The following is a 26377-nucleotide window of genomic DNA, read 5'->3' as shown; positions in this document are numbered from 1 at the left end:
TGGTTTCGCCAGATGTTATCTATGTGTAGAGATGAAATGTTTAATAAACATTAATCACGTCTGACCCAGAATAACACTACAAAATTACATAAAAACTAGATTATTCCATTTTGTAAAAGATAGTTGAATTTTCGAAATACATTTACTATCTCATGTCAACGTTTTTACAGGAGGTTTTCAGCCAGCTTTTAAGTTAAACACCCTGTTAATCAGGCATTGTCTTGAGTGTTAGTAACAGTATTTTATTTATATGAGCAATCATTGAAAAAAGATCTTCATCCTGTACTTTGGACTTGAGCTGCATACAGATGTTTAGGGGGAAATTATTAATAACATATATTTGTTTTCTCTCAATCGATTTATGACTTTCGAACAGCGGTATACTACTGTTGCCTTTATTTATTTCCTTTTTTTAATTAGTGCGGCTTATATTTACTCTTATCCTACTACAAGTATATAGTGTATAATAGGTTGAATAAATATACAGTACACATCTGTATTGTACGCTCTTCTTTAGACATTTCGTTATCTCATTGAACACGATTAAGAAAGGAAAGATTGAAATTTAGTGGGGAAATGAATCCATCTTCATAATTGTGTTCATGTCCTATTTCAGAAATTAGGTCACCTTAAGTTGTTTTTAGTAACATCAATATATTTGCACAGATCTTTCCTTTTTCAATATTTTTAAATCAAGTTGATTAAACCGTTTACTGAATTTCATCATAAATATCTATAACGAGATTGTAGTTTAACCTGAAGGAATGTTATGAGTCGCACTTTGTATTTAATGTCATCATTTTAATAAGATAACATAACAAAGCTACAAACTTTTTGATTTTTCAATACATTTTGGTTTTGTAAACCTATTGATAAAGGATGTAATTACATTGTGGTAGATTCGTGATAGTCTGTATAACCCATTATATCGTTCTTAACGAGTACAGTGATTTTACTGTACTGTTTTTAATAGTATTTTCTTTTACGCTCCATTTATGAAATAAAAATAAGAAGATGTGGTTTGATTGCCAATGATGCCACACTCCCAACAAGTAACCAATGATGCCACACTCCCAACAAGGGACCAAATGATGCCACACTCCCAACAAGGGACCCAATGATGCCACACTCCCAACAAGAGACCAAATGATGCCACACTCCCAACAAGGGACCAATGATGCCACACTCCCAACAAGGGACCAATGATGCCACACTCCCAACAAGGGACCCAATAATGCCACACTCCCAACAAGGAACCCAATGATGCCACACTCCCAACAAGGGACCAAATGATGCCACACTCCCAACAAGGGACCAAATGATGTTGATGTTTAATTCCAATTATTGCCATTAAAAGGGTCATGATCGAGATATGAAAAAAATATAGATTAACTTCTACTTGTATTTATCTGCATGTCCAACGTCCAAAAACTTGTAGATAGATGTCTTAGGTCATATCTCAATGATTTGTTCGGTTAATTGTTTTATATGACTAAAATAACATCATTACGTGACAGAAATACAGCATAAACAAACGTTACATACTACATTATTTGTCTTCTGATTGTTTGTTTTCTTACTAATTCAAATATCGATGACAAATTTTCCAGACAAGTAGGTGCTTCCGATGGCCTGTATGGTTAGTTAGGTTTTCTATTGTATCCGTCTGTTAAGTGTTCAGAGTTCAATATTTCATTTCTCTCATGGTTTTACTTAATTATATCATAACAGATTTCGCAATATCCTGACAAATTGTAGATTTTGATACAGATTAACTGCTCTTGAGATGTTTATTGATTCTGTTTTTGTTAAAATTTAAAATGGAAATGGGGAACGTGTTAAATAAACTCATCATAGATACCAGGACTAAATTTAGTATATACGACAGACGCGCGTTTGGTCTACAAAAGACTCATCAGTAACTCTCGAATCCAAAAAAGTTAAAGAGGCCAAATAAAGTACGAAGTTGAAGAGCATTGAGGAATAAAATTCCTAAAAGTTTTGCCAAAGACAGCTTAGGTAATCTATGCCTGAGGTAGAAAAGCCTTAGTATTTCAAACACTTCAAAAATTTGTAAACAGTAAATTCATAAATATAACCATATCAATGACAATTCATGTCAGCACAAAAAGTGCTGACTACTGGGCTTGTGATACCCGAAAAAAGAAAACAACCGGACCATAGAAAAGACAACAGCTGAAAGTCACCAACAGGTCTTCAATGTAGCGAGAAATTCCTGCACCCGGAGGCCTCCTTCAGCTGGCCCTTTAACAAATATATACTAGTTCAGTGATAATGAACGCCATTATTAACTCCAAATTGTACAAAAGAAACTAAAATAAAAATAATACAAGACTAACAAAGGCCAGAGGCTCCTGACTTGGGACAGGCGCAAAAATGCGGCGGGGTTAAACATGTTTATGAGATCTCAACCCTACCCCTATACCTCTAGCCAATGTATAAAAGTAAACGCATAACAATACGGACATTAAAATTCAAGAGAAGTCTCAGCCTGATATCAGAAGATGTAACATTATGACAATAATACATAAATAACATCAGACTACAAGCAGCTAACTGACATGCCAGCTCCAGACTTCAATTAAACTGATTGAAAGATTATGACTTCATCATATGAATATCAGGCACGATTCTTCCCGTTAGGGGTTAAGTATCATACCATCATAACGTATATGAGAAGAACATAACTCGTGTCATGCCAACAACTGGTTTTTAAATAAATGTGTTCCGATACAAAGACCCTATAAGTGAATCAATATTAACGCTAAAATATGTAATCTTTAGTGACCTGACAACAGTTTCGTAACTATATCCCTTCTTAATAAGTCTATTTAGAGGTTTTGTTAGTTTCTGAGGTGAATACTGACATTTTTGTGCTTTATAAAGAGTATTTCCATAAAAAATTGGATGTGAAATATCTGAACGTATAAGAAGTCTGCCTGTTGAGCTATATTTACGAATGATGTCCTTATACCGATGATAAAATTTAGTAAATCTTTTGAGTAGTTTGTGATATCAAAAACCCTGGTGTAATGATTTTTCAGTAATACATAAATTTCTCTCGTTAAAATCTAAAACATTGTAACATACACGAGCGAATCGTACAAGTTGAGATATATAAACACCGGAAGATGGTGACAAGGCAACGTCACCATCTTAACATGGATAATTAACGATAGGAAATGAAAAATGATCTCTTTTATCATAAATTTTAGTATTAAGCTTTCCTTTAGTGATATAGATATCAAGATCGAGGAAAGGGCAGTGGTCATTGTTAATATTAGCTTTATTTAAAGTTATTTCAACAGGATACATTTCTTTAGTATACATACTAAAGTCAAAATGTTGCATGGTTATCTATATTTGTATGATATTGCATATTTCTTCTTTTATCAAAACTTGCAGATATAAAAAATAATTTAGAAAAAAAGACAAAAGATATCAAAATGACATTTAAATTCAAAGGTTAAAAATAAACTTTCGGTTTATCTATCATAACTAATAATCAATTGATGGGAGGTTCACTTAATTTTTTTCCCCTAACTTTTACATTTTTTTTTATAGTTATGATTAGTCCTTGGGTTTCAATTGTTTTCACTAAAACGTGTACGTTAGCAACATCAAATGAAATACATTGATATAATTAAAGACAACTTAAGATGACCTGGTTTCTGAAATAGGACATGAACACAAATGTGAAGATGGATTTATTCCCCACCCCTAAATTTATGTAGACATGCAAACATGTAGGTCCTGTTAACCTGTAAAAACTATGTTTTATATATGTAAAATTATTAGGTGTGTGCAAATTTGACTTTACTGGTAAAAGCACGATCTTTGTTACAATCTTCCTAAGTGTATTTTGATCCATTAATTGTCAATTTGTTTTAAAAAATCTAGTTTGAAAAAGGGAATAAAGTCACGCAATTTGAAGAGATGAATTTGAAACAGGATGTTGAAGAGATTAATATGAACCAGATGTTTAAGAGATGAATTTGAAACAGGATGTTTAAGAGATGTTTTTATGATGTTTTAAGTGAAATATAAATTATACAAGCATATTGCAATATTTTCTTAGTACTATTTGGTAAATAGTTGTGTTCATAAACATTAAGACTGCCTGTATCGTTTCTAACAATTACTTACTTGTACGTGTATTTTGAACCGATATGCTTTTGATGGAGGATAGGCAATAAATATTCTCCTATATACATATATATGTTATCTATACAGATTATTGCCATATAGAAGACTTATTTTTTTTTAATACGATATCACAGATGAACAGGAAGGTAGGTTGATGGAATTACATAAGTGCTTTGCAGTTAAGTTAAGGGTCTCTGTCCGTGCTTGCAATTATTAATATAGTTCCTACTATCACGCGATGTTGTCTTTTGAAAATAAACGTTAAAATTTTTATTTTTGATTTCGCCAGAAGTTATCTATGTGTGGGGATATTTTATAAGCAATGATCACGTCTGTTTTAGAATAACACTATGGAATTACATCAAAACTATCATAATCCATTTTCCAAAGATACTTTAATGTTCGAATAACATGTATAATCTCATGTCAACGTTTTGACTGGAGGTTTTCGGCGAGCTATTAAAACTAACAACCTATTAACCAGACGTTGCCTTGGCTGTCAGCAACAGTATTGTGCTTTAACCTTTTTTATAGTAGCAATCATTGAAAAAAAATCTTCCGCCTGAACGTTAGACTTTAGCTGTATATAGATATTTGAAAACAAAATGATTTAAAACATATTTTGTAATTACAATTCTTTTAACTTAGTGCTGCTTATAATTACTCTTTTATTAGTTCAAGTAAATAATGTATAAAAGGTTGAGTAAATATACAGTTCAAATCTTTATAATTGTAGGTTCTGCTAAAGACATTTTGTTATCTCACTGATCAAAATTAGACAGGGAAATGCTAAAATGTAAATCAGCGTTTGTCTTAACTATATCAATGTATTTGCAGAGATCTTTCCTGTTTTAATATGTTTGCATCTAGAAAAAATAATCCAAAAAAAAAGAATAACTCGTTTACTAAATTTTATCACAAATATCTATAAGCAGATTTTAATGTGCCCTTCAGGACTTTGATGAAACGCACACTGTAATTAATGTCCTCGTTTTTAATAAGAGAACATAACAAAACTTACAAATTTTCTGATTTTTCATTTAGTTTTGTATTTTGGTTTAGTAAACCTATTTATAAAGGATGAAATTACACTGTTGTAGATTCGTGATAGTCTGTATAACCTATTATATCAATATTTACGAGTACGGTGATTTTACTGTACTGGTGTTATTATTGCATTTTCTTTTGCGTACCATTCATAACATATAAATAAGAAGATGCGATATAATTGCCAATGACACAACTCTCAACCAGAGACCTGTTAAAAGAGGGACAAAAGATACCAAAGGGACAGTCAAACTCATAAATCTAAAACAAACTGACAACGCCATGTTACATATAATTCCAGTAATGCTATGCAAACGATCAAAATTGAGATATGAAAAACCTATAGTTTAAACCAATCCCTTGTTATATCTGCACGTCCAAAGTTAGAAACATGTAGGGTTTTGTAGACAGTGTCTTATGTCATATCATAGTGATTTGTTGGAGGTTTTTTGTGGTTTGATGATTGTCAGATTAATTTAGAAAATTGAAAAGTCTAAAGACAATTTAAAGCTTGGCATATTGTATCGATACATACATGTTATACATGTTATAAGATACTGCATGTTGCTCTTTCTTATTCTCCATGTTATTTTTTATTGTTAGGCTTCTGTCAGATTGATATCCCAACATCCCTTTTCAATATTATCTGTTAAATCAATTGGTAACATTAAGGTTCCGGGACGACTCTTGACATTGTATATGTTCTATTGTACAGTTGAAGACTGTAAGTCTACATCTAAAAGTCTTTTCGTTTTGTTTTGTTGTTTTTTTCTCTTTTGATTGCTGTTTCATTTTCAGGCCTGTTTTTATAACTCTAGAAATCTCTTGAGTTTTTGTGTCTCGTGGTTGATGTTTCATTGATGCATACCCGACGCCTGAATGTAGCCAGCTATGATCTGCGTAACCTTCAACATTTTTGAATTTCCTAAGCTAAATTACTCATTTTGTTTTGGTTTTTTATACTTTTGAAATCTAACAAACAATTTTGCTTATCTTTTTGCACGAATCCCTGTGAAAACTTAGTGCGAAAAGGATATACCCTAGATTATTAAACTAATTATCGTTTTAGACCAAGTACTAACATTTACAACGCACAAATAAGATTCATGTGTCGCACTGATTTTTTTTTAAAGATTATTTTACATAGTTATATCTGTTTAACTGTCAAATTAACTGTCAAATTGCAATAAGTGTTCACAAAATCAAATTTTTGGGTCTGTGTTAAGTAATTTCATGGAAATTGCAATCAAAATTCAATGCTGAAAGAATATTCTGCCTTAAATATTTTTATCACGAAACAATTGTATTGCATAAAAACATTCAAATTCATGCATCAGAACAATACAGTTGAGAAGCTATGTTTAAAAGCCGAATGGGAGAACTAATATAGAAGGAAAACTAGAATAAAATACTGGCGTTAATAATTTGATTATACTAACCCTTGAGCGGCAAAGCACTTTTTTAACATTTTCCACTGTTATGTTAAAAAAAAGCCGACACTTTTCTGCACTTATATTCGCCTACGAACATCGCGACCATGTGCTCGCGATACACTGACATATATTGTCTGTATCTCTAATTAATGATGTCGGTAAATGTGAGTCAAGTAATTCATTTTGAATTGTGGAGGTTACATTTTGATTGTGTCCAAGGCAAAGTTGAAGATGTATTTAGATCCGTATTTAGATCGTTAAATAATTGCACAACATCAGAAAGAAATACGACGGGAGTTACAGGTAATGGTTCTGACTTATGGACATGAATTTCAGTATGCATTAACTTCTATTAATATAATGCGATTGTTACCAACTCTTAGCCGCGAAGACAGTCACATTTTATTCATTCTTATCTTCAGTACTGTTTCTTAGTTTACAAGGAACAGAGTACAACGATGTTAATAGCAAATATATGCAGGTTTTATTCAGACGAGTAGGATGGAAAATCTATGCAGGTTTTAATCAGACGAGTAGTATGGAAAATCTATGCAGGTTTTAATCAGACGAGTAGTATGGAAAATCTATGCAGGTTTTAATCAGACGAGTAGTATGGAAAATCTATGCAGGTTTTAATCAGACGAGTAGTATGGAAAATCTATGCTGGTTTTAATCAGACGAGTAGTATGGAAAATCTATGCAGGTTTTAATCAGACGAGTAGTATGGAAAATCTATGCAGGTTTTAATCAGACGAGTAGTATGGAAAATCTATGCTGGTTTTAATCAGACGAGTAGTATGGAAAATCTATGCAGGTTTTAATCAGACGAGTAGTATGGAAAATCTATGCAGGTTTTAATCAGACGAGTAGTATGGAAAATCTATGCAGGTTTTAATCAGACGAGTAGTATGGAAAATCTATGCAGGTTTTATTCAGACGAGTAGTATTGGAAATCAAGCTGTATAAGAAAATCTTTATTTTGTTAGTCTAGAAAATTAAAGATTATCTAACGAATGACTGTAATATTTTTTTTATATTTCATGGGTGGACCAAACAATATTGGACAAATAACAGAAAACTTGTTTGAGCGCATATATATATAAGCCCAGGTGATCGTGTGGTCTAGCGCACCGGTTACAGTGCAGGCGATTTTGTGTCACGATATCTCAGCAGCATGGGTTCGAATCCCGGTGAGGGAAGAATTATAAAAATTTGCAAATGCAAATTTACAGATCTTACATTGTTGGGTTGATGTTGAGACGAGTTGTATATACATAATGTACACAGCCATTAATCACCATCACAGCTGGTGATCCGATGGATAAATCTGTTGTAGAGTTGTCACTGGCTCAGATTTTTTTGGATTTTGATGCTTACAAATATCTTTTGCACAAAAGTGTCTTTTTACAGGTGTCACATTAGTACTGTCTTGTCCTTTAATTGTGAACTTTACAATTTTAAGGTGCTGTACAACATTCCTGAAAGATTGTTTGCAATTAAGACATTCTTTCTTTGTTTTGATGTGCGACTCATGGTGGCGTTTTAAAGCATATAGTTGTCTTTAAAATTCTTGTCACAAATTGAACACACCACTGTTTTTGTCTATGCTTAATAGTAATCAAAGGTACCAGAATTATGATTTAGTACGCCAGACGCGCCTTTCGTCTACATAAAACTCATCAGTGACGCTCATATCAAAATATTTATAAAGCCAAACAAGTACAAAGTTGAAGAGCATTGAGGATCCAAAATTCCAAAAAGTTGTGCCAGAGACGGCTAAGGTAATCTATGCCTGGGATAAGAAAATCCTTAGTTTTTCGAAAAATTCAAAATTTTGTAAACAGGAAATTTATAAAAAAAAAGACCACATTATTGATATTTATGTCAACACCGAAGTGTTGACTTAAACCTTACATGATTATTCAATGCCATTTTTGATTTAACCAAGCACCACACTCAGCACAAATTTAGGTAATTTTTTCTGTTTGTGTCCTTCTTTTGGGTTGTTTATATAGGTCCATGGTATGGAATGTTATTTTCACATTGCCTACAAGGATGCTCCTCTCCGTTATGTATCTTTAGGTGCTTATTGAGGAATGACTCGTGCTTATATCGTTTGGTACACCACATGTTATACAAACTGTTCGCCAACCTCCTCTTCGTGGTCTATTTATTTCAAATCCTTCTCGTTCCATTCCTTTCAAAAAAATATACGTTTATGCATTTATATAATATAATATATCTAAGTGAACTTGAAATTGAAGATGCTACCAACATAGATACATCTGCTTCATATCTAGACTTTTTTCTCGAAATGACTACTGATGATAGGTTAAATATCAAAATTTATGACAAGCGCGATGATTTTAATTTTCCTATAGTCAACATTCTATTTCTGTGTAGCAATATCCCATCGGCATCAGTATATGGAGTATATGTGACTCAATTGATACGTTACTCTTAGCTAGCTTAAAGTACGTTGATTTTGTTGAACGAGGAATACTGCTTTCTCAAAAGTTGCTTAGACAGGGCTATGAATCATTCAAATTAAGGTTATCACTCAAGAAATTTTACGGTCGCCATCATGAGCTGATTGGCCATTATGACAAAAGTGTGTCAGAAATCATATCTGATATTCTTCCTCAGTTATAATAACCTCCCATCATTACCGGACTGAACAAAGAAATAACACGACGGGTGCCGTATACAGTGCAGGAAATGCTTACCCTTCCGGAGCACCTGATTTCACTCCCAGTTTTAGTGGAGTTCGTGTTGTTTCTCAATTATTATTTATAACTGTTGATGTAAATGTCCTTTGGTTTTGTGAATCTTTGTTTACTCCTTGGTTTTGATTGTTAGTATCTGAACAACAATTAATCTATTTGGGCGTCGATCAGTTTGTGAAAATAAGCTGATTCAGTTCCTAAATAAAAATTATATAAACTCATTTACGATCTCGAATATACATTTGCATTTACGAAATTGAAAAAAAAAATCATGGAAAGATTAAAGATTGATCTGTTTATAGCTTTTAATTAATTGTATCTCTATGCACCGCAATTTAATTCATTAATAATTTGATAATAAACCGGATACACCCTTCTTCTTTCATACGTGTAATTTTCATATTCCTACGTGCATTTGTCAATATATTTGTGTTTTAAAGGTATAATATAAAACAAATAACATTATACTTCTATTCATATCGAATTATTTTTCTACTTTGAAGCTTTATTTGCTATCAATAAAAATGCACATTTCTTAAAAGACTAAAATATGGAACAAATGACATACCTAATTAAGTTTGTAATTTGTAATAATAACAGTGTAGGTGTGTTTGAATAAAAAGTTTTAGATAGAGACCGACTTATAGGAAAATGTATTCTTTTTTATGACAAGCCTCTACCCCTTGAGACGCAAAAAAAATCCGTGCAATACATTATATGGTACTGAGAGTTCTTAAAATAAGACATTTTGATGCTTGAAATTACCTTGTTACCTTCTCGTCGCTTCAAAAGTGCCACCCCATGTCAACATGGCCGACACCCCACATGTGGCGTTCTACACGGTATATTCTGATACTTTTACATGGAATCAATGACTTATTGAGGAAATTCTTGGATAACAACAGGACTCTTATCAAAAGGAGATGGATGAGGCGGTCAAATATTCTGCAAGCAATGAAAAATCGAATTATGAAACAAAGAACACGTTTTCAAAAAGTAGAGCTTAAAAAGGCAAAGTACTGGGCATTCTATGTTTATTACATATCCTTCATGTTTACAAGCTATAATATTTGAAGAATTATAAATTTAAATCTAAGTTATAAAAACGTAAAGACTTCATCAAAAGAATAATTAAACTTGGAACATTTCACAGCGTTTCCTATTCATTTTATAATTTATAAGATATTAATCACAAAATATTATTCCATTCCAGATCAGTTTTTTCTTCCTTTTTTTCAGTACCATTAACGTGTGAATCGTGACAATGAATATGTTATGTTCCGGAATAGCTTCAAAATATTACGCAATATGATTGTTTTTTAGAAATATTGTTCATCTAAGATAATTGTTTGGAACAGAAGTGAATGATTATTTTTGTATGAACACTTCCGAAAGATTGTATTGTTGAGGTACCTAAGGTTATTTTCGGGATATAACAACAAAAATAGCTTTGTTAACTATAACTGTAACACTCCCTGTTCCAATTTTAGTACAAACAGCATATTACTAGTTGCATTTCGCATATGTGATTTTACAAATCCAGTTTGTGAGTTTTTATAGGATTATACTTCAAACTTCCAAAATGTGTAAATCGATTTTATATATAAAAAGTATGATGACAATAAAAAATAAAGTTCTGTACTCTTTTCGTGTCAGTTCTACTTATAGTGAGAATATAATGATAGTCCCAATTTGTTCTTAAACGTACTTTCTTTCGATCAATACCTTCATCACATATGTAGTTCGTAAGTCATATACGTGTATTTATCCGAAAGTAAATCATTTTCGCAACACAGGTTTACAGTTTAGAAATTATTATAAATTAAGGAATGTATCTCCCTCGTGCAAAGCTCTGGTTCCTTTCACGGATTTGGCTATACTTGTTGGACCTTTTGGATTATAGCTCTTCATCTTTTATATAAGCTTTGGATTTCAAATATTTTGGCCACGAGCATCACTGAAGAGACATGTATTGTCGAAATGCGCATCTGGTGCAAGAAAATTGGTACTGTTAATTTTATATTTTTTTACAGCAAACTTATGAGTTTATATTCGTAGTTTTAAAAGAAAGACAAAAAATAACCTAATGATATTCAAACTAATAAATCAAAAACAAACTGACAATGCCATGAGGAAAAACCATCAAATGACAAACAAGAGCATACACAATGAATCAGTAAATTAGAGACAAATCAACACAAATCCTACAAAACAACGTTGGTAATCTTAGTTTCTCTGGAAGGATAAGCAGGTCATCTTGTTAAATTACAAATTATTTAAAGATGAACGCACAGAGTTATTGAATAAGTAAACTAACAGAAATAGCATAATGCACGGACATTTCAGAACTGAAAGTAAAAATCATAAACTCAAACACATCAAACGAATGAAAAACAACTTTCATAATCCTGACTTTGTACAGGCATTTTTCTTATAAAAAACGTGGATTTCATCTATTTTTAAAGCTAGCTTAACCTTTAAGTCGTACGACAATCACATTTGTCTTGCAAATTTGTGTGAGCAAAACGAACAGACAGAATAGGTTAAAATGTAAAAAAAAATTTGTGACACAGAATTTTAGGATTTTATAAAAAGTATGATGACAATAAAAACAAAGTTCTGTACTCTTTTCGTGTCAGTTCTACTTATAGTGAGAATATAATGATAGTCCCAATTTGTTCGTAAACGTACTTTCTTTCGATCAATACCTTCATCACATATGTAGTTCGTAAGTCATATACGTTTATTTATCCGAAAGTAAATCATTTTCGCAACACAGGTTTACAGCAAACTTATGAGTTTATATTCGTAGTTTTAAAAGAAAGACAAAAGATAACCTAATGATATTCAAACTAATAAATTAAAAAATGCACGGACATTTCAGAAATGAAAGTAAAAATCATAAACTCAAACACATCAAACGAATGAAAAACAACTTTCATAATCCTAACTTTGTACAGGCATTTTTCTTAAAGAAAAAGTGGATTTCATCTATTTTTAAAGCTAACTTAACCTTTAAGTCGTACGACAATCACATTTGTCTTGCAAATTTGTGTGAGAAAAACGAACAGACAGAATAGGTTAAAATGTAAAAAAAAATATGTGGCACAGAATTTTAGGATTTTATAAAAATCTTAATAATTAAAAAAAACAACCACAAAACACTATGCCGAAAAAGAAAAAAAGAAAATAGTAGAAAGAAACAGTACAAACAAGTTAAATCTAACACATCAAACGAATCGATAACAATTGATTAATGTCTGACTTGGTACAGACATTTTCTTAGAACGAAAATGGTGTATTAATTCTGGTTTAAATAGGATACATATGCGAAAGTGTGATGCTTTTATTATTGGACAAATTATCTATGTAAAACGTTCGTCTCGTAATGGCTTCTAAAAGGAGGGATACTAGGAAAAGAACTCGTGGTCAAGAACTAGATCCTAATAATCCGAATAATTGGACATCAACAGAGCTAAAAGATAAATTAGCTTCGCTTGGGGTCATTATATCCGAAAACTTTACTAATAAACAATTAAAACGTATTTTCTTGGATAATCACAAAAGTATTCCGGAAAGTTCTGACAGTGGAAATACTGAAACTACCAACATCAGTGCAAATTTACTTCTTCACCATCAAATGTAGGTGATGATGTTATTATATCGACTATAAATACGCAAAATCCCGAATTTTCCAATATTCCGGCAGCATCTACCTCGCGGATGAATACAGTGGAACCCACGCCTTTACCTTCTGCGCATCAAAACAACGCATTTCCGCCCAGGGCTGATCTCAATACACTTGACTATGCTCTTGTCAACAACACATTACAATTGTGTCAGCAAGTTATTGCCGGAGTTCCCAAACAGACTAATAAATACAACTTGCATTCCGCCATGAACTTTAACCCCGGGCCTGGATCAACATTACCCGTTAACCAAAATACATTTGGTGTTCAAAACCCTACGTTGGGAGAATTTGCAAACCCCAATCAGATGAATTTTCCAAACAGTTTCGTTTCACAAGTTCCTATCTTTTCCATGCAAAACCAACAAATGCAAATGTCAAAACATGGATATCCCGCCACAGCGTTTTCCGGAGTTGATATGGTTTCTCCAGAGATTCGCACCAAAAGTATCTCAGGTAAAGACATCAATTTAAACATTCTCTTACTTCCAAACTACGAAACGCCCAATCACCAAAAAATTAAAGATGATGACCGTTTAAAACGAAATTTTACATTAGACGAGTTTATTATAGCTTTTGGAAGACATAAAAAAATAATGTGTCAAGTATTTCCAAACCGGACAGAAGAACTAGATTGCTACCTTTCTCACATCATCGAGACCGCTAATGTGTGGCCAGCAAAATTTTTTGAATATCACAAAATGTTAAGTGCAAAATGTTCAATCATGTTACTAGAACACAATATAAAAATTGACTGGTCAAGGGGTGATTTAGAATTGAGACAAATGGTTTGTGCTGGATCTACAGTAAATATGTGCAATGAAAATTGATTGGTTAAATATTTCTCAGTCATGTCCTGTGTTTGAATTTGTTTGTTAGCTTTTTGGTCATGAATGTTTGTCTCTAATATTTAATTAACTGTGCATTTGTATTCAGATATCGCAGATCAAATTTATTCGTTCATTGTTTAATCATACGTTTTTTGATTGAGTTAAGTCTGCCAATTGATATTTTATCGTATGTTTTTCTTTGTTGTGATGTTATGCTATTGTTTCAGAAAAAGGGAGAAGGTTTGGATCCATTAAAACGTTTAATCCCGCTGCAAATGTTTGCACCTGTCCTAAGTCAGGAATCTGATGTACAGTAGTTGTCGTTTGTTTATGTAATATATACGTGTTTCTCGTTTCTCGTTTTGTTTATATAGATTAGACCGTTGGTTTTCCCGTTTGAATGGTTTAACACTAGTAATTTTGGCGCCCTTTATAGCTTGTAGTTCGGTGTGAGCCAAGGCTCCGTGTTGAAGGCCGTACTTTAACCTATAATGGTTTACTTTTTAAATTGTTATTTGTATGGAGAGTTGTCTCATTGGCACTCACACCACATCTTCCTATATCTAATATCTGTTCTTCAACACTTCACAAATCATCTATGTGTGGGAATAGCAGGGGATATCAAAAATCTAAAATTCAACTTACACAGGATAAATATGGAAGAGATATTGTGGTGCATGATGGAATGCAAATATGTAATAGTTTTAATCAACCAAAAGGTTATGTCAAACCTTACTGCCGATATGCTCACGTGTGTAAAATCTGCAAGAAAACCCATGGAAAGTTTGAATGTTCCACTAATAAATCTATGCCAGGAACCCAACAGGAACAAAACAAATCATTCCCAGTTAGACAGCCCAACAGTAAATCAAAATGACTAGATGCTATTGATACAACAGACGTTCCGTCAGCACCTATTAACATTGACCAATTAGAAAGGGAAGTTTTAAATCATCCAGATAGTCGTTTTGTGAACTTTTTATGTAGTAATAATTTGATATGTTAGTTTCAGATATAAATTTACCTATTTATGAATGTAAAAATTCTTTAACTGCCAGGAAAAATCCTGAAGTAGTCACAAATTTATTACAACAGGAGGTTGATAAAGGCTTTTTAAAGGGCCCTTTTTCCCCTTTTTTTAAGTTATAGAGTAAGTCCATTGGGTATTGCTACACACAAATATTCCAAAAAACAAAGGCTTATAATTGATTTATCATCTCCTCATAATTTAGATGAGCACTATAGTGTTAACGATTTGATACATAAAGACCTATGTTCCTTGACATACATTAAAATTGATGATGCTATTAATGCGATTCAAAGATATGGTTCAAAGTCCCTATGTTGTAAGGTGGACATCTCAGATGCGTTCAAACAACTTCCGATCAAAAAAGAACAGTGGCATCTCTTTTGTGTCAAGTGGAATGGTCAGTAATATCATTACGTTCGTTTACCTTTTGGGTGTCGTTCTAGTCCCCGTCTGTTTGACTCTTTATCTACAAGTGTGTGCTGGATAGCTCAGAACAATTATGATATCAAAGTTATTTTCCATCTATTAGATGACTTCTTAACTGTAGACAAACCTTCTGATTGTGGAGAAAGAACGATGGCTTTGTTGAGCCTTATTTTTAACAAACTTAATATTCCTTTGTCATGTAAGAAGACTGTTGGACCAGTTTGCGAACTCGAATACCTAGGCATTATTTTGGACACGATTAATATGCAGGCTAGACTTCCGTTAGACAAGGTTGAGAGAATCACACAATTTATTAGTTTTGTTCTAGATAAAAAATCTTGTACGCGTAGAGAACTTGAACAATTACTTGGGCATCTTAACTTTGCTACAAGAGTAATTCTGCCAGGTCGGGCCTTTGTCACTTACCTTTATAGACTGATGTGTTCTGTCAAAGAGAGTCACCACTATGTTTATTTAAATAAAGAGTGTAAATCCGATTTAACAATGTGCCTACAATGTTTGTCAACGTGGAATGGAATTAACATGTTCTATGAATCTCATTTAACCTCTGCAGCGGACATGCATTTATTTACGGATGCTTCATCTACCATTGGTTTTGGAGGTTTTTATCAAGGAAAATGGTTTTGTGACACTTGGCCAAAAGACCTCCCAACTATATCGGATAAATCACTATCTATTGCTTTTTTGGAGTTATATCCTATCGTGGTGTCAGCTGTTTTATGGGGAAAAGGATGGTATAAAAAGCGTATTTTATTTCACTGCGACAATTTAGCGTCTGTTATTATTCTAACTAAAGGTCGGTCAAAAGATCCAATAATCATGAAACTGATGAGACGTCTTGTTATGTGTGCAGCACATTTTAACTTTGCATTTTACAGCGAACATGTGCCTGGAAAAATGAACTTAATTGCTGACTCTTTATCTCGTTTACAGATGAACAAATTTCATCAGTTAGCACCAGAGGCAGACAAAGCAGCAACTCCTTGTCCAACCCTGGAAGAGATTATTTGGACATCGCAGTAGAAAATTTACAAGCTTTCGCTGTTGCAGATTCAACTAAAGCTTTGTACAACGTGGGATATGAACATTATCTTAAGTTCTTACAATTACAAGGATCAACTTGGTCAACTTTCCAGTTACCACCTGTTTCGGAGAACTTGTTGATGCGTTTTATAGCCTATTGCGAATCTAATAAGCATCTGAGATATTCCACCATTAAATCCTACCTATGTGGTATACGTTTCTTTTACTTACTAAAAGGGGGTGTTAATCCATTAGAAAACTTTATCGGTAAACCATTGCCAAAATTAAAATCAGTATTAGTAGGTTTGAAAAAAAGGCATGTCATTATGCCTAAGAGAGTTCGTTTACCTATAACATTTGATATTTTACACAAAATGTGTTTTTTACTACGCAATTGTATTTTTGATAGTTTTACAGATGTTTTAATAGAAGCTGCATGTGTAACAGCTTTTTTCGGGTTTTTAAGATGTGGTGAATTTTCTGTTTATGATACCAAAAAATTTGATCATGAATCAAATTTGTGTCTGAGTGATGTTCAAATATCAAATAACTGTATTTTTGTGCACCTTAAGAAATCTAAGACTGATCCTTTTAGGTATGGTATTACTATTCCTTTGTTCAAAAACTCTACACATATATGTCTTGTAGTTGTACTTCAAAAATACTGTAGACTCAGAATGAGTATTTTTAGCAATTCTGAGTCCCTTTTTATTACTAATAAAGGTGATCCATTGTCAAGAATTTTTTTCATTTCTCATGTAAAATGTATATTAGACAAATTAGGATTATCCAGCGAAAAGTATAATGGTCATTCATTAAGAAGTGGTGCTGCAACCACTGCACACAAAGCACGACTGGAAGATCATCTTATTCAAACTTTGGGACGATGGTCCTCAGATTGTTATACCAAATATATTCATACATCTCCAGATGTACTTAGACAAGCTCATATTCAAATGACCTCTACTTTGAAGAATTAAACATTTGTACTGACAGCAAGGAGTGGATTGATTTTTATCCTTCTCATTATTTCAACTTGGGGCTACAGCTGCAAGCATCTGTATTTGGCTATTTCGATACAAAATTTTTAGTCAATCTATGAAAAATTATCTCAATTCCAAGTTTCAAGATTAAGCTAGAGTTATCTCCCTTTGCATATGGAGATAGAACATTATACATTATTGGTTTTTAATTGCAGTTGTATAAGTCCCCAGTTGCCATATTGTAAATAAATGCATATGCTTTTAGATTCTTGAATAAATAATAGTTTAGTACTTAGTCTTTGTATATATTAGTATACTTCTCATCACACTTACAGTTATTACAAACTACAGACATGTGTCCTTTAGATTGAGGTTTGGGTTTATGCTTATGAGACAGCAACTCAAGGCAGAATTATCATTCTGTGTTATAGAGTGGTACGGGTAAACGAAAGAGACATTAATTTAGTATTAGATATAACCACTTTATAATACATCAAAAACAAGTGAAATCAATATAACACGTTATTATGGCGACTACAATAAAATTAACAGTACCACTTTTCTTGCACCAGATGCACATTTCGACAATACATGTCTCTTTAGTGATGCTCGTGGCCAAAATATTTGAAATCCAAAGCTTATATAAAAGATGAAGAGCTATAATCCAAAAGGTCCAAAAAGTATAGCCAAATCCGTGAAAGGAATAAGAGCTTTGCATGAGGGAGATACATTCCTTAATTTATAATAATTTCTATCCTACCATTGTTAGTACCTAGATACTTTAATTCAAGACCATCATGTATTGTTTGTGAAATTTGTGGAGGATTTATCAAAAAGGTCTTGTTATCTTTCGATGAACATTTTTTAGAAATAGGATGAAAACTTCTTTGACATAACCTTGGTGCTTATATATAATACACTTGTGACGTGTTATATAGTCTGAGTAGCAGCTGCAAACATATACCGCATAATCAGCTATAAAGGGCCCCGAAATGACATATGTAAATAAAGGCAACAGTAGTATACCGCTGTTCAAACTCATAAATCCATGGACAAAAAACAAAATCGGGGTAACAAACTAAAACTGAGGAAAACGTATTAAATATAAGAGGAGAACAACGACACAACACTACAATGTAACACACACAGAAACGGACCAAGCATCAGAAAAATCCCCCGAGAATAACAAATATAACATCAAAACCAAATACGTGAATTTGGGATAGACAAGTACCGTGACACGTCTTATCGTAATGTGAATTTACACTCAAAAAGAAGAGAAAACAAACGACGCAAAACAATTAAAACGAGAAAAAAAAATTTATTTACAAAAGAAATGAAGAAAAAACTATTATGTAACACAGCAACAAACGACAACTACTGAATTACAGGCTCTTGACTTTGGACAGACATATACATACAGAATGTGGTAGGGTTAAACTTTTTAATGAAATACCAACCCTCCTATAACCTGTGACATTGGTATTACAGTACAACATAAGAACGAATATAAAAATCAGTTGAAAAGGGCTTAACTCATCTTATCGATACAAATAGAAATACATTTAACAAAAACACAGAGAAAATCCAACCAACAAAAAAACACTAAATACAGATATGAGGGTACTCGCAAATTACTGATAACTATTCAAAGCTTCTTACAACTAATAAAAAAAATGATAAGACTAATAATTTTGGTTTATTTATTTGAAGTAGCTCGGAACTTATACATCCCGGTAACATTTGGTATTCTTGCCTTTCATTTATGCTTAAATGCCTTGTCTACATGTCTTTTTGTGTCTCTTTATTACACGTTTGTTTGTTTTTATAGTGATTAAGAGTATAACGCAAAGCTTACATTTTGTATCATTATGTTTGTTTGGTTTGCTCACACATTATTGTCAGTGTAACTTTCATAAAAGTAAGAGGTTTAGCTAATTATAAACCAGGTTTACTCCTTCATTTTCTTCATAGGAAAATTACTGTACCAAGTTAGGAATATGACTGTCATTATCCACTTGTTTGATATGTTTGAGCGTTCGATTTTGCCATATAACATGTATGTTTAGAGACATTTTGTTTTGAAATTTCCTCGGAGCTCGGTATTTTTGTGATTTAATTTTTTTCTTTAATTTCTAGTTCTTGACGCTATATCATAGGAATTCAATCATGCTTGATTACATATTTTTTGTTTAGGTTTTGATCAGGAATTACGAAAATAAATATAATCAGTCCGTTATCATGTCTGAGATGTAAATTTATCACTGAATAACTTTAGTGGTAAAAGATAGACAACTGCAATATGAAAAATACTAAGGTACTGCTTAAAAACTTTTATTTTCAAAGATAGATAATCAGTTCATAACAACCAGAAAGGTATCATTCTAAACGCATACTTAGCCTTAATATTAATAAGCATACAAAACTAAACTATAACAGACAAAACTGTATGCACCTCCTAGTTGATAAAATGCTGAAAAAAAACATGTATGACTCATCTACAGTATACAATCGCCGTTACACTACAATTGGTTTTATTCCTCCCGAGATATAAACTAATGAATTTTCTTCATAATTTGCAAGCAATCTTGCGATGAAAGCATAAAATCAAAGCTAAAAGTAAATACCACTAGTCCATCTTGTTCCAAGTTCAAAGGATTAGCACCAATATATTCAATATCAATTGGACATAACAGAAACATTCAACTTGAAATATCTACCAGTCGGATGATTATTGTAGACAGCTTATTTTAAACCTCCAGATCATTAGCAAAAACTAAGTTGAACTTAAAGCAGAACAGCATCTACGAAACATACTTGATAATCTATCATTAATATTCAAAGTTCTCGTTCGCTATGCCCGTGTCTGTTGTGACGTTTTTGATTTTAACTAACGCAATCTATGTATAACTGGTAAATTATTAAACCAGGGATATCGTTACCATAAATTCCTCAAAACCTTTAATAAATTTTAGATATAAAGATTTGGTTTTGAAGTTTGGTTGTACTTGTAAACACTTATTTCAAATAGCACATCTTCATTTTTACGGAATTGTTTTTAACCGTGCCCAGAAATTTAGATATGATCCTTGTAAACTTATCGCTCCTTTAAATAAATATATTTTAAAAAGTTACCAATTCAACACTGTAATAAGATCATTGAATATTGTTTTTATTAGTATAAATATTGATTTTGTTATCAGTAAATTAAAAGCAAACAAAATAATACTAGTATGTTGTATACATATATACATTCATGGATCTACTATCTGTCGATACCTGTAACTTTGCATTGCACAAGGTCATGTTTTCTCTGACCTGACTGTTTATGACGCCTTTACACTAAATCCATTGGATGTTGGATGTGTACGGATTAATAGTCTTAGTCTTAGATGCATGATTTTTTTTAATTAGTTGTTAGTTGCTTTGAACTATTTGTCAGATAACTGCGAGTACTCTCAGATCTGTTCCTAGTGTCTTTTTGTTGTCTGGATGTACAAGTACCCGGCCATTTGTATTTTTGTCCATCTGATGAGTTAAGCCTTTTTCAACTGATTTTTATAGTTCGTTCTTATGTTGTACTGTAGTACCACTTTCCAATGTTAGGGGAAGGGTTGGGATCCCACTAACATGTTTAACCCCGTCACATTATTTATGTATGTGCCTGTCCCAAGTCAGGAGCCTGTAATTCAGTGGTTGTCGTTTGTTTATGTGTTACAAAATTGTTTTTCCGTTAATTGTTTAAAATAAATAAGGCCGTTAGTTTCCTTGTTAGAATTGTTTTACATTGTCATATCTGGGCCTATTATAGCTGACTATGCGGTATGGGCTTTGTTCATTATTGAAGGCCGTACAGTGACTTATAGTTGTTAATTTCTTTGTCATTTTGGTGTCTTGTGGACAGTTGTCTCATCAACATGATTTTCCTTTGTTGACAGTTGTTTTTCTTATAGTGATTATATAACAATGTTGACAGCTATACCTCAATTTTTGACATGTTTATCTATTATGTTTGTTTTTCTCACATATTGTTATCAATGCAAAGGAATTCTGTGTCATACATGAGAAAGGTATAATAACCAAAATACCCAACTCAAAGGAAACATTCAAATCGGGAAAGTTCCTTATCTGATGCTAAAATAAGAGGTTAAATTCACCTGTGTTTAATTACGGATGTCTGTAGCAATTTGGGAATAATACAGTTGTTTTCCATTCATTTGATTTCGAATTTCGATATTTTTTTTTATTTTACTTTTAATAGTGAGATATAAATAATTTCAAGTTCAAAGCCAGATCATAAGCCTTTCTGTTTACTGATAGATACCTTCACATATAAAAGTAAGATGTGGAAGGTATGCCAATGAAACAACTCTCCACAAGAGACTAAATGACACAGAAAAAAACAACTATAGGACGTCATGAAGCCTTCATAAAAGAGCAAATCCTAAACCATATAGTCAGTTAAAAAAGGCCTGGAAATGACAAATGTAAAACATATCAAACAAGACAACTAATACCTATTTTTTTTCAAAATAATGATTGAAAAATCAAATATGTTACAAAGCAACAAACATCAAATACCTTATTGCAGGCTTGTTTCTTGATTTTCTTTGAATTGTTTATAGACTCAAGTTTGTATTTTGGTCTTTTATGAATGATAATCTCCATTTTTCTACTTGCCTCTGTTTTTTACTCAATTAACAACAATTATTTTTGCTTGTTTTCTCTTTTCAATCAAAATTTTGAATTGAAATTACGTCTGACATTAAGTTATAAACAGCAAAATCAAATAGTGAGTATTACATTGAGTTTATATTTTCATACCTAACTACCACATGGTTTGGAACAAAAACTGTAAAAACAAATGTTCACATCTATTTATTATAAAAATACACTTCCATCACATAAATAAATATAAATACACTACATACCATTCACATAGACCCATATGTTAACACATATACTTGTTTGGCTTTAATTATATTTCAATTAAGTCTATAATTTGAATATGAATTATAGTTTTTGGTGTTGCAGTTTATTCTTAAGAAACCTTTCTACTGTTAAAGTATTCTTCAAAAAATATTCCATTCATAATCCCCACCTTAGGTTATCTTACAAATAAAAAGATAAACTAGAGACTTCCAAACAAGGCATGTATTACTTTTAAAACATAACATAGTACAAAAGATAATGAATATCCATTCATAGAATTATTCATAGCACTGTGTTTTAACATTTTATATATTTTTCTATGATACGAAAATAGATAAAAACATATGAACCTTTAACTGTTACTTATGCTCCCAAATACTACAACTGCTGTTTTTAAGGCCTCAAGGTATGTTTCACCCTTAAAAAATGTTTGATGTGTTCTAATTCACCAAACCAAAAGGCAACCATATATAAAATATAAGAGAAACTCTTTACTTCCCTGTATGTAGTTTGGCTTTCAGTTCTTTATTAATACACATGACCTTCTACGACTCCAAATACAAAAATTAAAAAAACAAAATATAATACAAAAATCTTGCATTCAATTGCAGTTTAGAAAAGCTAGTATTTCCTCCGTTTAATTATCAAATAAATTGATACTCCTATGAATTTATATGCTCAAATCTAAATAACTTATAGTTTGCTAATTCATTAAATCATATGATTTTAAGATAAGTAACATTACACAGATATATTAAACATAGAAAAGGATTAGCACATATGTTTAAATAATATATAAATATCAATATACATGTTGTTAAACCAAAACAATATATGATTTACATGAGATAAGTTTGATATTAACAACATCACTGTAAATTTATGTTAAAACAAGATTGTCAAAAACTTAACCACTAGGTATCACATTATGTGGTTTGGACGGATTATCATTGTAAAAGATGGTTAACAATTTTAAAATAAACACTCTGCCTATATATAGCTATATGGACTTCTGAACTTATTCAGTAATTTCAAGAATATATCAAGTTCATGCTTATAATCTAACACAACAATTCAATTCAGACTTTTTATGGCATGTTAAATACAGAATGAATTAATGTGTAAATGCATATGGTGTATAATTCATATGTATTTTCAAGACATGAGCAACCTGATTGGTGCCAATTGTGGTGCAGTACATGCCTAGTTTTCTTTAAACAGTTTGTGTTGCCTTTGTTTTCTGTGATATTTTAATCTATTATGTATGCTATGTGTCACTTTATAACAGCCTTGTACATCTCTTGTCCTGAAAACTATTTGCTTATCAAACATTTACATTCATTCATAAAAAAGTCTTGAAAAAATGAAATATAACCATGGATGCTTGAAATTTAAAACTTAAACTAAACAAAACAAGAGTGCACACGCTGAAATGTCTTGCCTTCTATACTAATCATTGATATTATGTTGATAGTCCTAAGTATAAAGCTAAGCTTTATTACAACTGTCACATAATCTTAACATTAGGCAAGATAACTAAACAAAGACCAAGGAACCTTGAAAATGAGGTCAAGGTCAGATGAACCATGCCAGGCAGACATGTACAGCTAACAATACTTCTATACAACATATATAGTTGACCCATTACTTATAGTTAAAGAAAAATAGACCAAAACACAAAAACTTAACACTGTGCAATGAACCGTGAAAATGAGGTCACGGTCAAATAAAACCTGCGCTACTGACAAAAAGATCATAAAATATTTCCATAAACCAAATATAGTTGACCTATGGCATTATAGTATCAGATATAAAGACCAAAACTCAAAAACTCAACTTTGACTACTGAACCATGAAAATGAGGTCAAGGTCACATGACATCTGTCCGCTAGACATGTACACCTTACAATCATTCCATACAACAAATATAGTAGACCTATTGCATATAGTATGAGAAAAACAGACCAAAACACAAAAATTTAACTATAACCACTGAACCATGAAAATGAGGTCAAGGTCAGATGACACCTGCCAGCTGCACATGTACACCTTACAGTCCTTCCATACACAGAATATTCTAGCCCTATTGCTTATGGTATCTGAGATATGGACTTGACCACCAAAACTTAACCTTGTTCACTGATCCATGAAATGAGGTCGAGGTCAAGTGAAAACTGTCTGACAGACATGAGGACCTTGCAAGGTACACACATATCAAATATAGTTATCCTATTACTTATAATAAGAGAGAATTCAACATTACAAAAAATTTGAACTTTTTCCTCAAGTGGTCACTGAACCATGAAAATGAGGTCAAGGACATTGGACATGTGACTGACGGAAACTTCGTAACATGAAGCATCTATAAACAAAGTATGAAGCATCCAGGTTTCCACCTTCTAAAATATAAAGCTTTTAAGAAGTGAGCTAACACCGCCGCTGCCGCCGTAGCCGCCGCCGCCGGATCACTATCCCTATGTTGAGCTTTCTGCAACAAAAGTTGCAGGCTTGACAATATATCTATAACATAAACTAAAAAAAAGATGTTTGTCAAAAAAAAGGAAAATTAACAATAACAAACAAAATACTGGTGACCTTTTCACAAAATATCTTCTTAAGATAAAATTGTAAGTTATACTAAATTGTTCATGACTTACAAATATTTTTTTTTTCAGAAGATTTTTTGTGCAATGAGTCCCTGGAATGTTATAGTTGAAATTCTGTCCAACATGACAATATGATCACATGGGTAATAACTGTTACTGTGAAAGTACTTTTATTCGTCGGGTACCAATTTTCGTGGTTTTTCGTGGATGACTTTATCCACGAATTTAAGTGTCCAACGAAATAAAACAACCATTGTCCAAATCAAGACATGGAAATATCCCCATCGGTAGGTTTGACTACTGATATGATCTGGAAAATATATTGAATAACGCCAAATCCTACAACCACATGCCGGATTATACCCATTTAATCGTTTGTAACCTTAACACTATACTGTACAGCTGTTGATCTTTTAATTCTCATAAAAAAAATATTTTTGATGGATGAAATTCAGATTTCCGGTATTGATATGCTAGTATGATAAAGTGTTCATTTTATATCCTCATAGTTATCGTACATATGGGAAATAATAATTTAATGCTGGGAATGATTTTGATAAGAATTATTTGACATTTCAAGATACGTTTATAGCATTTGTGTATGTAACTGTTTTCTTTAGGTGACATGTTTATGGCCTAATTAACACCTTTGATGGTCTATAACCTGTTGATCACTTTATCATGGGTTAATTAGTGTTATCACTACGATTTACACGGTCAATGTTTACTTTGCAATTTCCTTCAATCCAGACAATTTGTAACCTTCGTTTCTAAAGGCTTTAATTTTTCAATTATTTCAAAGAGAAAAAACTAAAATCCACGAATTTAAAAACCCACGAACATGTAAATATTGCTCAAACCACGAAAATTGATACCAACGAATTAAAGTACTTTCACAGTATGTTAAAATGGCACTAATTGTTCTGGTTTTAAATAGAAGGGAATATCAAGGTTCTGTCATGCTGATTAGACAAAGGGGCATAACCTGACTTGGTTCAAATATAACATATTCTTCATTCATTGTACTGTCTCCATTTCCTGTATCTCGTATAATTCTACCGGGAATCTAAAAAAAGAAAAACATATAAATAAAATTGAGAATGGAAATGGGGAATATGTCATGAGACAACAACCAACCAAAGGGCAGATAAAATATTCTAACCACTCTTTTACAAATGTCCAAATATTCAGGGTTTGGACATATTTTTTTGGTGATGGAAGTGTGTGCAAATATGCAGGGACTAAGTTAGTAAATAAGTGTACTTTTTGTTGAGAAAACGTGTTTGAAGTTTTCATTTTATTATCAAGGTCTTTTAATACCAGCTGCTTAGTCAGAACTTCTATGTTGACATAAACTGACATTAATATGTTCATACTTATAAATTAGCTATTAGAAAACTTTGAATTGTTCTAAATTCTAAGGATATTTTTACCCCTGGAATCAATATAATTTTGTACAATTAGC

General features: G+C 32.1%; 2 protein-coding genes across 3 annotated transcripts in view; one reads left to right on the top strand and one right to left on the bottom strand.

Annotated features, from left to right (window-relative positions):
• Nucleotides 1-15497: 15497 nt before the first annotated feature.
• Nucleotides 15498-16391, top strand: LOC143061586 (uncharacterized). The gene has a single exon (XM_076233766.1). It carries the CDS (start codon nt 15498-15500, stop codon nt 16389-16391), a length of 894 nt encoding a protein of 297 aa, XP_076089881.1.
• Nucleotides 16392-22237: 5846 nt separating this feature from the next.
• LOC143062881 (uncharacterized) overlaps nt 22238-26377 on the bottom strand; it is a 51143-nt gene continuing 47003 nt past the window's right edge. The window contains exons 17-18 of one of the 2 annotated variants that reach the window (XM_076234705.1): nt 25814-25978; nt 22238-25068 (exon numbers count right to left, since the gene is read on the bottom strand). In XM_076234705.1, coding sequence (XP_076090820.1) covers nt 25859-25978 — 120 coding nt within the window. In that variant the 3' untranslated portion in view covers nt 22238-25068; nt 25814-25858. Of the gene's footprint in view, nt 25979-26377 lie in introns of both variants that reach the window. The other variant, XM_076234703.1, reaches the window with a different exon arrangement.

The sequence above is a fragment of the Mytilus galloprovincialis genome, chromosome 1 (assembly GCF_965363235.1).
Source record: "Mytilus galloprovincialis chromosome 1, xbMytGall1.hap1.1, whole genome shotgun sequence".
NCBI lineage: Eukaryota > Metazoa > Mollusca > Bivalvia > Mytilida > Mytilidae > Mytilus > Mytilus galloprovincialis.
Note: the sequence above shows the minus strand (reverse complement) of the source record. Positions and strands in the feature narration are given on the sequence as shown.

Excerpts from the sequence above, each read along its gene's own strand:
- LOC143061586 (XM_076233766.1), top strand. The coding sequence starts at position 15,498 with ATGGCTTTGTTGAGCCTTATTTTTAACAAACTTAATATTCCTTTGTCA.